Source organism: Eretmochelys imbricata, chromosome 9 (assembly GCF_965152235.1).
Source record: "Eretmochelys imbricata isolate rEreImb1 chromosome 9, rEreImb1.hap1, whole genome shotgun sequence".
NCBI lineage: Eukaryota > Metazoa > Chordata > Testudines > Cheloniidae > Eretmochelys > Eretmochelys imbricata.
This window is the reverse complement of record NC_135580.1, coordinates 55798021-55813437: the sequence shown is the minus strand read 5'-3', so window position 1 is coordinate 55813437 and position 15417 is coordinate 55798021. Positions and strand designations below refer to the sequence as shown.

At 45.9% G+C, this 15417-nt stretch overlaps 1 protein-coding gene across 1 annotated transcript in view; it reads left to right on the top strand.

Moving 5' to 3' along the window:
* Positions 1-15417, top strand: part of CROCC2 (ciliary rootlet coiled-coil, rootletin family member 2) — a 183974-nt gene that overhangs the window by 86484 nt on the left and 82073 nt on the right. The window contains exon 19 of the mRNA XM_077825540.1: positions 798-932. Within this exon, the coding sequence (XP_077681666.1) occupies positions 798-932 (135 nt within the window). The remainder of the gene's footprint in view (positions 1-797; positions 933-15417) is intronic.

Genomic DNA, 15417 nt, shown 5'->3' with positions numbered 1-15417 from the left:
GGAAAAAATCTAACTGGCTTCAAGCCTGAGCTTGATATGTTTATGGTGGGGATGGTATGTTGAGGTTGCCTACAATGGCATGTAGCCAATCTGCAACTGCTAGCAGCAAATATCTCCAATGGGCGGAGACAGGACACTAGATGGGACGGGACACTAGACGGGACACAGAGAATTCTTTCCCAGGTGTCTGGCTGGTGGGTTTTGCTGAAATGCTGAGGGTCTAATTGATTGCTATATTTGGGATTGAGAAGGAATTTTTACCCGGGTCAGATTGGCAGGTTTTCACCTTCCTCTGCAGCATGGGGCAGGGTCACTTGCAGGTTTAAGCTAGTGTAAATGGTTGATTCTCTGTAACTTCAAGACTTTAAATTGTGATTTGAGGACTTCAGTAACTCGGTTAGGGGTCTATTACAGGAGTGGGTGGGCGAGGTTCCGTGGCCTGCAATGTGCAGAAAGTCGGACTAGATGATCATGATGGTCCCTTCTGACCTTAAAGTCTATGGGTCAGTGAGTCTACTTCAGGCCCAGCCTATGCCAGCGGGAGGTGCTGTGGGGAGTGATTTCGAGTGCTGGGTGTGGGTAACCCCACAGCCACTACAGGCTCAGCCTGTGCCAGCAGGAGGCTCTCAACTGAATGGCATAACAGTGCTAGCTGCAAGGAAGTGTACAGCTACTGCAGTCCTAGCAGGGGGTACCTGTGGAGAATGTCCTTTCCTCCCAATATGCTGAGCTCCTGCACTTGACCTTCCACGTGTGCCATTCTTGAATGATGGCTCCTGTCTGTTGCATCCTGCCAGGCACTGTCCCTGAAGGAAACAGAGAAGAGTCTACTGTCAGAGAAGCTCAGTGAGGCCCAGCGGGAGCTTATGAATGCCAGGATGGATATTGACCGGGTGAAGCTGGAGGCTCTGAACCGCCAGGAGCAGGATAAGGTGAGCTCAAATCCTTCTCTAGACACCATGTGGCCCAAACAGTCATGTGCCCTGCAGGATCCTGCAGGCTGGAGTTGTGGCCAGCCCTGCAGCAGGAAGGTGCTTAAGCACATGTCGAATTCCAGGCATGTGAGTGATCCCATTGAAGCTGATGAGTATGAGTAATGGACAGGATTGCCTGTTTATCCTCCATGTTGCTAGCCAGTTATTTGAAAATGGCCTGGGCCAGCAAGCTCCAGATGAATTCTGGGATACAACAGGAGGGATGATAGGAGTTAGACCCATAGTCAGACAGTTCCTCTGCACACCGACTGGTATCTCCTAATCTGCCGTGAAAAGTACCCAGAATGCATAGTGCCTAGAAACAGCAGTTGGTGCCTGGGATACCTACCTGCAGTGCAACACGCTTCTGGCAGTACAGCACTGTGCAATGTGGATGTGAAGCTTCAAAGGGGAAGTAGCTTTAACCTGGGGCATGTGCACAGGGTGGACACACAGTCAGTGCCGTTACATTGGTCCACTTAGATCGATACACACTAGACTGCCACAACTTCTCCATGTAGACAGAGCCTTGCTATGAGAATAAAAACTCGTTTGGGTGGAGAAGTGAACAAGTCTTTCACTGCCTCTGTTAAGGCTAAATCCGCACTCTGGCACTTCAAGTGCAGAACGGGAGGCCTGCAACGATTCTAAAAGTTAATACTGGCCACTCCAGGCTTATATTAAACTCCCAAGCTTACAGCTTTATTCTGACCTCGGATTGGTAGATGCTGCCATCACCCAAGTACAGAACCCCTTTAAGAGCCCAGGAAGGCACACCTGGGAATTCCTTTCTGTGGGGTACCCTCAAGCCCTTTCACCTCCGTAGGTAACACATCCCAGTGTTTCACCACCGTCCTAGTGAAAAAGTTTTCCTAATATTCAACCTAAACCTCCCCCTCTGCAACTTGAGACCATTACTCCTCGTTCTGTCATCAGCTACCACTGAAAACAGTCTAGATTCATCCTCTTTGGAACCCCCTTTCAGGTAGTTGAAAGCAGCTATCAAATCCCCCCCTCATTCTTCTCTTCTGCAGACTAAACAACCCCAGTTCCCTCAGCCTCTCCTCATAAGTCACGTGTTCCAGTCCCCTAATCATTTTTGTTGCCCTCCGCTGGATGTTTTCCATGTTTCCACATCCTTCTTGTAGTGTGGGGCCCAAAACTGGACACAGTACTCCAGATGAGGCCTCACCAATGTCAAATAGAGGGGAACGATCACGTCCCTCGATCTGCTGGCAGTGCCCCTACTTATACAGCCCAAAATGCCATTGGCCTTCTTGGCAACAAGGGCACACTGTTGACTCGTATCCAGCTTCTCGTTCACTGTAACCCCTAGGTCCTTTTCCGCAGAACTGCTGCCTAGCCATTTGGTCCCTAGTCTGTAGCAGTGCATGGGATTCTTCCGTCCTAAGTGCAGGACTCTGCACTTGTCCTTGTTGAACCTCATCAGATTTCTTTTGGCCCAATCCTCTAATATGTCTAGGTCCCTCTGTATCCTATCCCTACCCTCCAGCGTATCTACCTCTCCTCCCAATTTAATGTCATCTGCAAACTTGCTGAGGGTGCAGTCCACGCCATCCTCCAGATCATTAATGAAGATATTGAACAAAACCGGCTCGAGGACCAACCCTTGGGGCACTCTACTTGATACCGGCTGCCAACTAGACATGGAGCCATTAATCACTACCCGTTGAGCTCGACAATCTAGCCAACTTTCTATCCACCTCATAGTCCATTCATCCAGCCCATACTTCTTTAACTTGCTGGAAAGAATACTGTGGGAAACCGTGTGAAAAGCTTTGCTAAAGTCAAGGAACAACACGTCCACTGCTTTGCCCTCATCCACAGAGCCAGTTATCTCGTCATAGAAGACAATTAGATTAGTCAGGTATGACTTGCCCTTGGTGAATCCAGGCTGACTGTTCCTGATCACTTTCCTCTCCTCTAAGTGCTTCAGAATTGATTCCTTGAGGACCTGCTCCATGATTTTTCCAGGGACTGAGGTGAGGCTGACTGGCCTGTAGTTCCCAGGATCCTCCTCCTTCCCTTTTTTAAAGATGGGCACTACATTAGCCTTTTTTCAGTCGTCTGGAACTTCCCCCGATCACCATGAGTTTTCAGAGATAACGGCCACTGACTGTGCAATCACATCCGCCAATTCCTTTAGCACTCTTGGATGCAACGCATCCGGCCCCATTGACTTGTGCTTGTCCAGCTTTTCTAAATAGTCCTGAACCACTTCTTTCTCCACAGAGGGCTGGTCACCTCCTCCCCATGCTGTGCTGCCCAGTGCAGTAGTCTGGGAGCTGACCTTGTTCATGAAGACAGAGGCAAAAAAAGCATTGAGTACATTAGCTTTTTCCACATCCTCTGTCACAAGGTTGCCTCCCTCATTCAGTAAGGGGAAGACACTTCCCTTACTTTCTTCTTGTTGCTAACATACCTGAAGAAACCCTTCTTGTTACTCTTAACATCTCTTGCTAGCTGCAACTCTAGGTGTGATTTGGCCTTCCTGATTTCACTCCTGCATGTCTGAGCAATATTTTTATACTCATCCCTGGTCATTTGTCCAATCTTCCACGTCTTGTCAGCTTCTTTTTTGTGTTTAAGATCAGCAAGGATTTCACTGTTAAGCCAAGCTGGTCGCCTGCCATATTTCCTATTCTTTCTACACATCAGGATGGTTTGTCCCTGTAACCTCAATAAGGATTCTTTAAAATACAGCCAGCTCTCCTGGACTCCTTTCCCCCTCATGTTATTCTCCCAGGGGATTCTGCCCATCAGTTCCCTGAGGTTGTCAAAGTCTGCTTTTCTGAAGTCCAGGGTCCGTATTCTGCTGTTTCCTTTCTTTCTTGTGTCAGGATCCTGAACTCGACCATCTCATGGTCACTGCCTCCCAGGTTCCCATCCACTTTTGCTTCTACTACTAATTCTTCCCGGTTTGTGAGCGGCAGGTCAAGAAGACCTCTGCCCGTAGTTGGTTCCTCCAGCACTTGCACCAGGATAATTGTCCCCTACACTTTCCAAAAACTTCCTGGATTGTCTGTGCACTGCTGTATTGCTCTCTCAGCAGATATCAGGGTGATTGAAGTCTCCCATAAGAACCAGGGCCTGCGATCTAGTAACTTCCATTAGTTGCCGGAAGAAAACTTCGTCCATCTCATCCCCCTGATCCTGTGGTCTATAGCAGACTCCCACCATGACATCACCCTTGTTGCTCACGCTTCTAAACTTAATCCAGAGACACTCAGGTTTTTCTGCAGTTTCATATCGGAGCTCTGAGCAGTCATACTGCTCTCTTCCATACAGTGCAACTCCCCCACCTTTTCTGCTCTGCCTGTCCTACCTGAACAATTTATATCCATCCATGACAGCACTCCAGTTATGTGAGTTACCCCACCAAGTCTCTGTGATTCCAATCACAACATAATTCCTTGATTGTGCCAGGACTTCCAGTTCTCCCTGCTTGTTTCCCAGGCTTCTTGCATTTGTGTATAGGCACTTGAGATAACTTGCTGTTTGTCCTGCTTTCTTAGTATGAGCTGAGAAAGAAAAAAAAGGGAAATTAGCTGTTGCCACCAGTTAATTAAACAATGTGCAGAAACCTCTTAAGACACAAAAATCCAGTTTTGTCCTAAAAAAAGGTAAATTTTATTAATAAAAAAAAAGAAAGAAAGAAAATACATTTGGGAACTCAGGCTATTGCTAAATTTTAAAAGAGCAACTACAAAGATTAAGCATCAAGAATAGTTTTTTTGAGGTCTAGCTTAAAGGTTACAAGCAAAACAAAAGCACCGGGGGTTAGCACAGAGGAATCCACAAGCCATAATGAAATAAAAGGGATAAACCTAATTGCGTCTTCCTAATCTACTTACATATCTGTGGTTTTAAATGAGTAGTTTCTAGGTATGATATTGATGATTTTTTCATACCTGACCCAAGCTTCTTACAGCATAACTGCTGTCCTGCCTGCCTCTCCCCAGGAGAACAACAGACAGACAGAAGGGGAGTCTTGTTTCAATTTTAAAAAGTTCTAGCCTTCCCATTGGCTCTTTTTGCCAGGTGCCCACTCACTTCCTTTTACCTATGCATAGCAATGAGACTTTTTAACACTTTACAGGTAGAGCAGTTAGAGAACAGCTACTAAGAGGGATTTTATAGCTACTGGCTGGCTGGGTGTCCATAAAAGGGAGCCCCCCCCCCACCCCCTTCATTTATCACAGCCTCCTACATGCACTGAAAAAGTGACTGATCTTACAAGTCAGATGACTTGGCCAGTCTAAATCTACTTCCTGGCTAAAGTTTGTTGTTATCAGAGTCACATCACTCTGCATAGAGTGCTGTTATGGGCCAAAATTAAGGCACATAGGCAGCCCTGTGTGCTTGACCGTTGCTTATGCTGTTGGTCCCTGTAGTTTGCTTGCAGAATCCATTGTGAGGTTTCAGTGAGCTAACACAATGTTGGGGGGTTTGGTTTGATTTGGTTTTACAATCAGAAATATATGCTTGACATTTGTGGGGGCTCAGCCACCAGATAGATCATTCCAAAGGAGAACATGCACATTAAAGAATAGTCCCTTAACACCAAACAACAGTACAAGAAGGCTATAAAACTCCAATCAGAACTCGTCTGCAAAGCATTGACATTGGAAAGATTGGTTGGGAACTAAAGGGAAATCAGATGCAAAGAATAACTTCTCTCAATGACTATAAACATCCCCCTACCCCCAAACATCACTGAGTGGGAGGAATGGAAATAACCTGTTGTGGTGTACTGGTGTGATCAAAAGGGGAGAGACCTTGTTCCCTTGGAAAATGTTCCATTTGATTCCCTGGGCCCACTTGTATTCTCAGTGAAGTCAACAGAAAAAGTTCCCTTGATTTCTATGGGGAAAGGATGGACTTTCATCTTTAACCCCGAGGTGGGATGTGCAATTGTGTGAATAACTAGACTGTAAACCCTTTGTTGCTGGATCTGTGTTTTTTAGCTACCTCTCAAGATTCATGCGTATACACATTATGTGGCATTATATAGACAATAATAAAAGTCACTAATATACATTCCAACAGCAGATTTCTCTAGGATAGGGATTGACGTACCGAGGAGTGCAGGCCAGAGTGTGGCACAAAACACCTCTCCTTACCGCCTTCCCTTCCACCACATGTAAGAGAAGTAGCAGAACAGGATCTAGTCAGTTTCATGTTCCTGAGCTCTTCTCAAGACTAGCCCAGAAACAAGATGAAACTGACAGAGCTGGTCTGTTTTGCTTTGCTTTATTGCTGGCTCACAGAGAGAAGCAGTGTGGAGGCTGAGGATAATCCAGGCGGAGCAGTGAAGGGGAAGAACAGAGAGGGGCCAGAGGTGGAGGGCAGGGAATGGGAATGAAACCATGGATCAGCAGGTAGGGGAGGAGGCAACAGGAAGGGAGAGCAGGAAAAGAAGCAAAGGACAAAACTGAGAGAGCACAGAAGAGGGAGATGGGGCAGGGAGGGAGGGGGAAAGGGAGAAAATCCTCAGGAAGAAAGGAAAGGCACGTGCAGAGCTTTCTCTGTGTGTGGCAGCCATAGCCACCTTCCCTCAGCACCCAACGTTCTCACACACAGAGATTTATGCTGGACTTGGGGCACAAATCAAGGCTGTCAAAGCCTGCTGTGGAACATTCATCCACGGGAACATCAGGTGTTTTGAAGTTTTGTGATCAGGCCACAAAGCAGGATTTAATTAGGCCCTTAATTACTTGATTGGATTTGATTATGGTTAGAAGACATGAAGTGCCATGGAAGTGCTAAGGACAATTATCCCTCCCCCATCATGGCTGCTCTCCCACAGCATTCTGCCTCTCTGAGCATCACATCAGACAGAGACGGGAAGTGACACCCCTTAGGTCACACAGAAAGTCAGTGACAGAGGCAGAATCAGGAGCCAGATCTTCTGAGTCCCAGTCCCATGTGGTATCCTCTAGCCCAGTGACTTTCAACCTTTCCAGACTACTGTACCCCTTTCTGGAGACTGATTTGTCTTGTGTTTCCCCAAGTGTCACCTCACTTAAAAATTTCTTGCTTACCAAATTGAACATAAAAATACAAAAGTGTCACAGCACACTAGTACTGAAACATTGCTACTGCCTCATTTTTACCATATAATTATCAAATAAATCAATTGGAATATAAATCTTGTACTTACATTTCAATGTATAGTATATAGAGCAGTATAAACAAGTCGCATGAAATTTTAGTTTGTACTGATTTCGCTAGTGCTTTTTATGTAGCCTGTTGTAAAACTAGGCAAACATCTAGATCAGTTGATGTACCTCCTGGAAGACCTCTGTGTACCCCTAGGGGTATGCATACCTCTGGTTGAGAACCACTGCTCTAGCCCATATCTCAGCCCAAATCCCGCTGCACTCTTGACCTCCCTTGAACTCACCTTAGCCCATCCCTCTTCCTTGTCCTCAGATATTGCCGGTTACCTGGCTCCTGCCCTTGGCCTCCAACCAATCTACTGTCTCCCTGTCCTCTGAGATATTTCCTTGATTCTACCTTCTCTCTAGCTGCCAACCCTCCTCCCTCTTGCCTCCATACTTCTCAAGCACATGCTCTACTCCCACTGCCTCAACTTCCCCCGTTTACACCTCCTGCAGTTTGGCTGCTTGCCCCTCTTCTTCTCAAACTGCCTTTAGCCAGGTCACCAACAGCCTCTCCCTGACCGAGCTGCACAGGCTTTTAGCCTAACTGTACGCTCCACTAAACACAGCTGATCACGCTATCCTCTGGATAGAAAGGCCCTGCTCTCCTACCAAACACTCCTTCAGGGTTGCCTTGGATGGTTCCCCTTCTGAGGCCCACAGTGCTCTGTCATTGGCTCCCTCCAGAATGTCTTCCCTGGCATTGCCAAGGATTTACACTGAGAATACACTACTGAGGATGTGTGACGTTATGGATGTAATCTGGGTCCGTATAGATCATTGTTGCAACCAAAGTCCTGTAGTGGCACCAAATCTTATATAAAAGGGGTCAAATGAGGTGTCTAAGACAAGGTTATGGTTTGCTGATTATGATTAAGCTGTCTATATGTGTGTATCATTTTTGTAGTTGAAGTTATGAATATTGGCTCTATACTGGCTATAGTTCAAACTTGTGCTATGCTTCTGGGTGATACCCCAGATAAGTTGGTGTCAGCTCTACCTAGCCTGCTTGGTGGCCCATTAAGGACCATCAGCTATACAACTGACCCACTGAGAGAAGGCAGACATGCCTTGGGACTCAGCAAGGTATGCAGGAACATGCCTATGGACAGAACTCTGAGGTGTTTCCATGCCAGATGATGGACAGCTTGTCTTTGGAACAAAGAAAGAAAGACCACATGGCAAGAGAATATAAAAAGCTGCTGCAGCTCCTCCATCTTGTCTTCAATCCTGCTTCATACCTCTGGAGGAACTTTGCTACACTGAAGCTTTGAATCAAGGACTGAAAGACCCATCCCAGCTGTGGATGTACTCCAGAGACTTGATTTGAACCTGCAGTTTATTCCACCACTGCTGCAAGCCTGAACCAAGAACTTTGCCATTACTGTATGTAATTGATTCCATTTAACCAATTCTAGCTCTCATCTATATCTTTTTCCTTTTATGAGTACACCTTTAGATTTTAGATTCTAAAGGATTGGCAACAGCGTGATTTGTGGGTAAGATCTGATTTGTATATTGACTGGGGTCTGGGGCTTGGTCCTTTGGGATCGAGAGAACCTTTTTTCTTTTACTGGGATATTGGTTTTCATAACCATTTGTCCCCATAACGAGTGGCACTAGTGGCGATATTGGGAAACTGAAGTGTCTAAGGGAATTGCTTGTGTGACTTGTGGTTAGCCAGTGGGGTAAAACGAAAGTCTTCTCTGTTTGGCTGGTTTGGTTTGCCTTGGTGTGCATAGAAACCCCAGCCTTGGGCTGTAACTGCCCTGCTTTAAGCAATTTGTCCTGAATTGGCACTCTCAGTTGGGTCCCGCCAGAACCAGCATCGATACAGTGGCGTAGTCGTGCTTGGATCCACCGAACCAGGTCAATTAAACTTTAGGTCAGAACCCCACGCTATCCAAATTTGAATTTTAGTATTGAGATTTGGGTTGGTTAAAGAGTAGTTGCAATGGGTGAGCGAAGAGCATATGAGGGCCTTGGCAAAAAAACTCTGGAAGATCTGTGTTCAGAAAAGGGGATAAGCTTTAGAAAGAAAGCTACAAATCAAGAAATGAGAAATCTGTTAGTGGCCAGTGATCAGGAGGCAGGAGCACAGCCCTTACCTGAGGCTACAGAAGCTGCAGAAAAAATTAGAGTGCAAAAGGCAACAAATAAACTGCAACTTGAGCATGAACAGAATCTAGCAGATCTTCGATTGCTGGAAAAGCAAAAGAATGCTGAGTTTGAAAGAGAAGCTGCTGAGAGAGATAAAGAAGCTGCTGAGAGAGAAGAAAAAGCTCATAAGGGGCATCTGGAGCTGCTGGCGGATGAGGAGAAAGCTCGACAGGGTCAATAGGAGACTCACAAGATGGAACAGGAGATGGCGAAACTTCAGCTCCAAGTCATGGAAGAGCGGAGAAAGTCATCGCCACCTGGTACTCCACTTCCCCACCGCCACGAGAAGAAGTGGGAAAGGATGTGTCCCATTTACAACGATACTGAGGACATAGAGGAATTTTTGTCCACCTTTGAATGCCTCTGCAATCTGTACCAAATCCCTGATGATCAGCGAATGCCTGTCCTGCTGACCAGGCTGACTGGGAAAGCCAGGGAGGTATTTAATGAATTGGGGGAACAAGAAGCCTTGGATTATGAGCGGTTTAAAGATTCTGTGTTGAGGTGGTTCAAGGTTAGTCCTGATTCTTACAGAGTTAAGTTTAGAAAGTTTAAAATGTCCAACGATTGTACTTTTGTAGAATGTGCTCATAAGCTGATGGGTTTTGTTAAAAAGTGGGTTGTGGGAGCAAAGGCGCATGGGAGTTTTGAAAAACTGCTGGATTTAATAACTTTGGAACAGTTCTTAGACATCGTGCCTGACCATGTGAGAGCAGCTGTGTGTGATAGGGACCATGAGTCAGTCCTATGGGCTGCAGAGATTGCAGATGCCCATACCCAAAACAGGGCCTAAATTTGACCTTAAAACGCATATTGAAGCTAAATATGGGAAAAATAATGCAGAGTTTATTAGCAGTGCAGAAGTGAATAGAGTGAGGTGTATGGCATGGAGGGACACCACAGCAGATATTACTCTGGTTAAAGCAAGTCTTGTCAGGGAGGAAGATTACTGGCCAGATGAAAGTGTAACTGTTATACCCCTATCTGAGTATATTTTGTCAGGGTGCCTTTGGCTAAAATCCACCTTAAATGGAAGGGATTTGAGGGCACCATGGTTGTGGGAGTGAAGAACACAATCCCTAAGGATCTTATGATTGGAAATGATATTAAAGCTATGTTCAGTCAAGTTAACACAAACGAGGCACAGGAGAGGATGAATCCCAAAGTTGTGTCTATGGAGGGTTCTTCCAAAAGTTTATCTTTGGAAAGTAGCTGTTTGTCTGTGAATGAAGTTTCTGACTGTCTGTCTAACGTCTCAGAAATGAATCTGGAATTAGATCAAGCACAGAAAAAACTCATTGGTCGGACAATGTTTCTCAGGAGCAGATTAAAGTGGATGGTCAGGTTGAAGCCCTAACTGAGGAAGGAAAGGGTAGAATTTTGATGGGTGATGGATTGTTAGCTAGTACAGCTTATAAGAGTGAACCTGAAAAAGGTAACTATGATTTGCTGGAAGTAGCTCAGTGTAGTGAGAAGAGCAACAGTTTATCCCAGTTTCCTGGGAAGGAAAGTTTGGATAAGCCTAGGCAGCCTTGTGAGCTGATGGCTTTGTCTAGTCAGCTGCGTGGGAAGGCGAGGATAGTGGAAGATGAGTGTCCCTATACCTTACCTGTTACCTGTGTAGAAAATTGTGACAGTGAAGGAAATGTGCCTGAGTCTGTCAGGAGTATTGACTTGCCGATGGAGGGAGCTACCCCGGTCTCCAAGCAGTTGTCTGTGAACAGGCCTGTGTGCTGGGACAAGGGAAATGAGATCCCAAGCTGTGTGTCTGGGAAAGGAGAATGTGTCTCAGGCTCTTCTTTTTCTGTGGAGCAGACAGAAGGTGCCTTTCAGCCTGTGATGGTTGAAAATAGTGTAGTTGTCTCAGAGGTGATTCTGGATGTAAGTGAGACCCAGAAAGAGTCTGTTGTTGCTCAGGAAAGTGTTCCTTTAGAGCAAGCCCTAGGTGAAGAGGGTAAAGGCAGAATTTCTGTGAGGGTTGAATTGCTGCTTAGAAAAGCTCCTGGGGAAAGGAATCCTCATGGTAGTGTTTGCAAGCAGTTTACTGCAACTGAAGGGTGTGAAAGTGATTTAACTAAGAAAGTTTCAGTTCCTAACAGCCAGAAATTTCCTATGGTGAATGGATCCACTGACTTTCCTTTTGAAAAATCCAGTGTGGATAGCTTTGAGAAGGTCTCAGACGGAGTGAAAGCTGTTAAGAAAGTTGAAGAGTCCTATAACCAAGTGGCTGTGTTTGACCAGCTTGTTGGGGAGACAACCTTGTTGAGAGAGGAATGTCTCCATGCTGATTCTGGAGTGAACAGTCTGTGTCTCAGGTTTGGAGGGAAGATTGGGTAGCTGAGTCTGCAAGGCAGAACAGCTATGTAGTTAATCTCTCGAGGATGCAGGGGATAGCAGGTATACTCTCATCTCTAGACACTTTGGATATGACTTGTATTCTCTCAGTGAACTTAACATCTGATTCCATGTGGAAGCCAAGGTTGGTAAGGGAAGGACCACAGAACTTTGAGTCTAGCTTGTTAGTGAAAATGGATGGTATCTCTTTAAGACAGAGTACAGCCTTGGAATTGATAGCAGTTAAGGATATGAAAACTGGTGAACTGGCTCCTGTCTGTGGTAATGCAAATTACTTGGCTGGCAGGGAGAAGACGGACTTGCTAATAGCTATTAGCACAGAGAGCACACCCAATCAGCCAGTGAATTCTGTTAAACTAGAGAAATCAGGGTTTGATCCTTCAGGACAGGAAGGAAAGAGAGACCTTAATTTTGCAAAGGGAAGCCACAGGCTAACCCTGAAAGGACCAAACCCCAATAGTATTGAGCCAAAGGTGTGGAATAACAAACATGAATGTAGATGGACACTTGCAATGAATTTGTTGTTATTGCTCATGGTAATTTTGGTAACTAATATGTTGCTATTACCAAAAACTGTAAAAATGTACAAAGTGCCTAATCTTTTGGAAAATCCCTTGAACATGTTAAAAGGAATACATGAGAATGCACTTTGTGTTAAGAGGCCTTGTTATACTGATGTTGCACAGTTAAGGGCTGTAAACAGTATTGGAACTTTTCATAGGGCAAAAGACATTCCAGACCTGATGTGCTGTATGAAAAGGGAAATGGAGGCACACTACCACATTGCTTTCATGGGTAAATGCCAAGATTCCTGTACTATAAACAACAGTAATATCTACATTAAGTTGATGTTAATTGGGTTCCAAACATTTGCCAGAGCTTGCATGGATAAAGTAGTTATGTTCCTTAGCTCTTGGCAAGATCACATGAGACATACAGGAACCAGGCTGCAAAAGCAGTTCCAATCCACTATTGTTCTAACCAAGTTTACCTTGAGTTTGTAAAGAGATTCAATCATGTTATTGAACATGACTTTGATAAACCGTTTCCGTTATACACCAATACTTGCTGTAGTAAGACAGAACCGAGGAGGGAAGCTCTTGGGATGCAGTCATTGACGTTTGTGTCATCCCTTCCTGCATCAATTCTGTGTTGGGGGTGTGACGTTATTGATATAATCTGGGACCGTATAGATCATTGTTGCAACCAAAGTCCTGCAGTGGCACCAAATCTTATATAAAAGGGATCAAATGAGGTTTCAAGTGCTGCCCCTGCCCATGAAACCCCCTGACAGGTTTGTGCTGTCCTCGGCTCAAGTGTGGTTTTCTCTCCCCTGTTGCTGTGTGAGAGACCCACACAGATCTCAGGGAAACCACTGACACTAACCCTATACATGGCTGCCCAGAGCTCTGCTGACTAGAGTATGGTTCCACACAGGCCTGAAATCAGTATGGTGTCCTGTGGACATGGAGCCGTTTGGGAGGACTAGCTGGCAGAATTGGGGCCTTCCTTTAGTACACAGGAGAAACAGTGCAAGAGAGCAAGTGGTCAAATGCTATTGGCTTTGGGCATCTTTGGGGCTACTTGTAGCAATACTAGGTGTACAGTAATACAGACAGAAATGGGTAGGGGGAGCGCATCCCTTTAAAGCCCCTCCTAAGGCGGAGTACCTCGATACAGGCTATTTCTTGCATCCAGAACAGAAAGCCCTAGTTTGTGAAGAGCCCTAGGAAATGCCAGGGGATGCTCTGTGTATGGTTTATGAGTAAATCTGCAGGAGCTGTATCCGTGTAAATGCTGCTGGTGGGATACCACACAAATGAAAATGTTTTCATAGAATCATAGAATATCAGGGTTGGAAGGGACCTCGGCATGTCATCTAGTCCAACCCCCTGCTCAAAGCAGGACCAATCCCCAACTAAATCATCCCAGCCAGGGCTTTGTCAAGCCTGACCTTAAAAACCTCTAAGGAAGGAGATTCCACCACCTCCCTAGGTAACCCATTCCAGTGCTTCACCACCCTCCTAGTGAAAAAGTTTTTCCTAATATCCAAACTAAACCTCCCACACTGCAACTTGAGGCCTTTATTCCTTGTACTGTCATCTGCTACCACTGAGAACAGTCTAGATCCATCCTCTTTGGAACCCCCTTTCAGGTAGTTGAAAGCAGTTATCATGCAGATATCCCAGGAATCCCCACTGAAGCCTGGCTAATATAAAGCATCCAGGAGGCTGCAGAGAAAATATACGTGGACACAGAGAGAGAAGAGAAATGGGCAAGAATTAACTAGCTTTAACTTGGAAAAAAAATCTAAGTGGGCCCCAAGCTCCCAAGCGCTCACACAGCTGAGGAACCCTGCTGAGTTCAGCAGCATTGCTCATATGAGTTAAGTAAAACACTTGAGTTTTGCAAGATGAGGGTCTAGGGCCTTTTGGCAGATGGGGGGAAAGCACAAATCTACAAAGCAGGGAGGAGATGCTGAGGCATGACAGTGGATAGCATCCATTGTATCGCCATGCTGGTGCAAGTCTGATCCTCCTTCTGTTGGAGCTGATTAGAGTTTTGCCAGTCACTTCCTGGGGCCCATAGGCTGTATCCCTGTGGGCCATATCTTCAGCTGGTGCAAATCAGCATAACTCCATGGAAGTCAGTGGTGCTATGCTAATTTTCACCGGCTGGGTATCTGGCCTGTAACATCCCAACCCAGAGAGGTAACGGGTTAGTTCAAGCACCTTTGGAATTCTGCGTGTAGCAGTTTTGGGTGCCCCATTCCAAGGAAGATAGTGGCAAACGGGAGTCAATTCAGAGAGAGGCAACAAAAGCGATTGCAGGTTCAGAAGGACTGGCCTATGTCTGGGAAAAGGCGACAAGAATGAAATCTTTGTATAGTACAGTGCAGGACCCTGAAGGGGTGCAAGAACTGTGCAGTATTAAAGGATGGGAACATGACAGAGAGGGATGATTGTATAGAGTAGCTCAGGGAGGAGTGACAAAATAATGGGATCAAACTTCACAAACAAAAATTTAGGCTAGACATCAGGAAAAATTTCCTAACAATAAGGGCAATTAAACCATGGAATAATCTTCTCAGGGAAGTGCTGGAAGCCCCTTCGCTGGAGCTGCTCATACTTGGTCTAGATTAGACAAGTCACTCGGGAATGTTCTGCAGGGAGCAGTTCTGCATTGGCAGGGGGCTGGGGTGGATGATCTAACAGGTCGTCTTTCATCTCTGCATTTTATGATTCTATGAATTTTAGCTCCATTAGAAATGCAGAAGAGAAAACATCCTGGGCAGATCATGGGACACAGTAAAGAATCAAAATGGGCATCCGATACAATGGAAAGGGAAAAAGAGAACACATGTAAACAGCTGACGATGTCCTTTAAATCCTTCCTGGCTAAACTATGGCTATGGGCTGCTGTCCGTCCCTTTGCCTAGAGCCCTGGTTAAAAGGCACAATTCCTGCCCCCTTCTCCCTGGCTCCTAGAAGGGGACTGTCCCAGGCCAGATTGCTACCCCCATGTGCCAGCATTGCTGTGCTTGCAGGCATGTCGGCAGTGGAGCTCAGCCCTGCTCATCTGCTTGCTTCTGCAGTGGATATGGGGGGGCATGCCTCTGTTCAAGTGCATCTGCAAGGCCAGGCTGCTGTCTGGTCCTATTGTGGGGAATTCACCCCTTTGTGCCAGCACAAGTGTCATGCCTCCCTGCAGTAGGAGGCTGCCCCCTCCAGGCACAGAGCTGG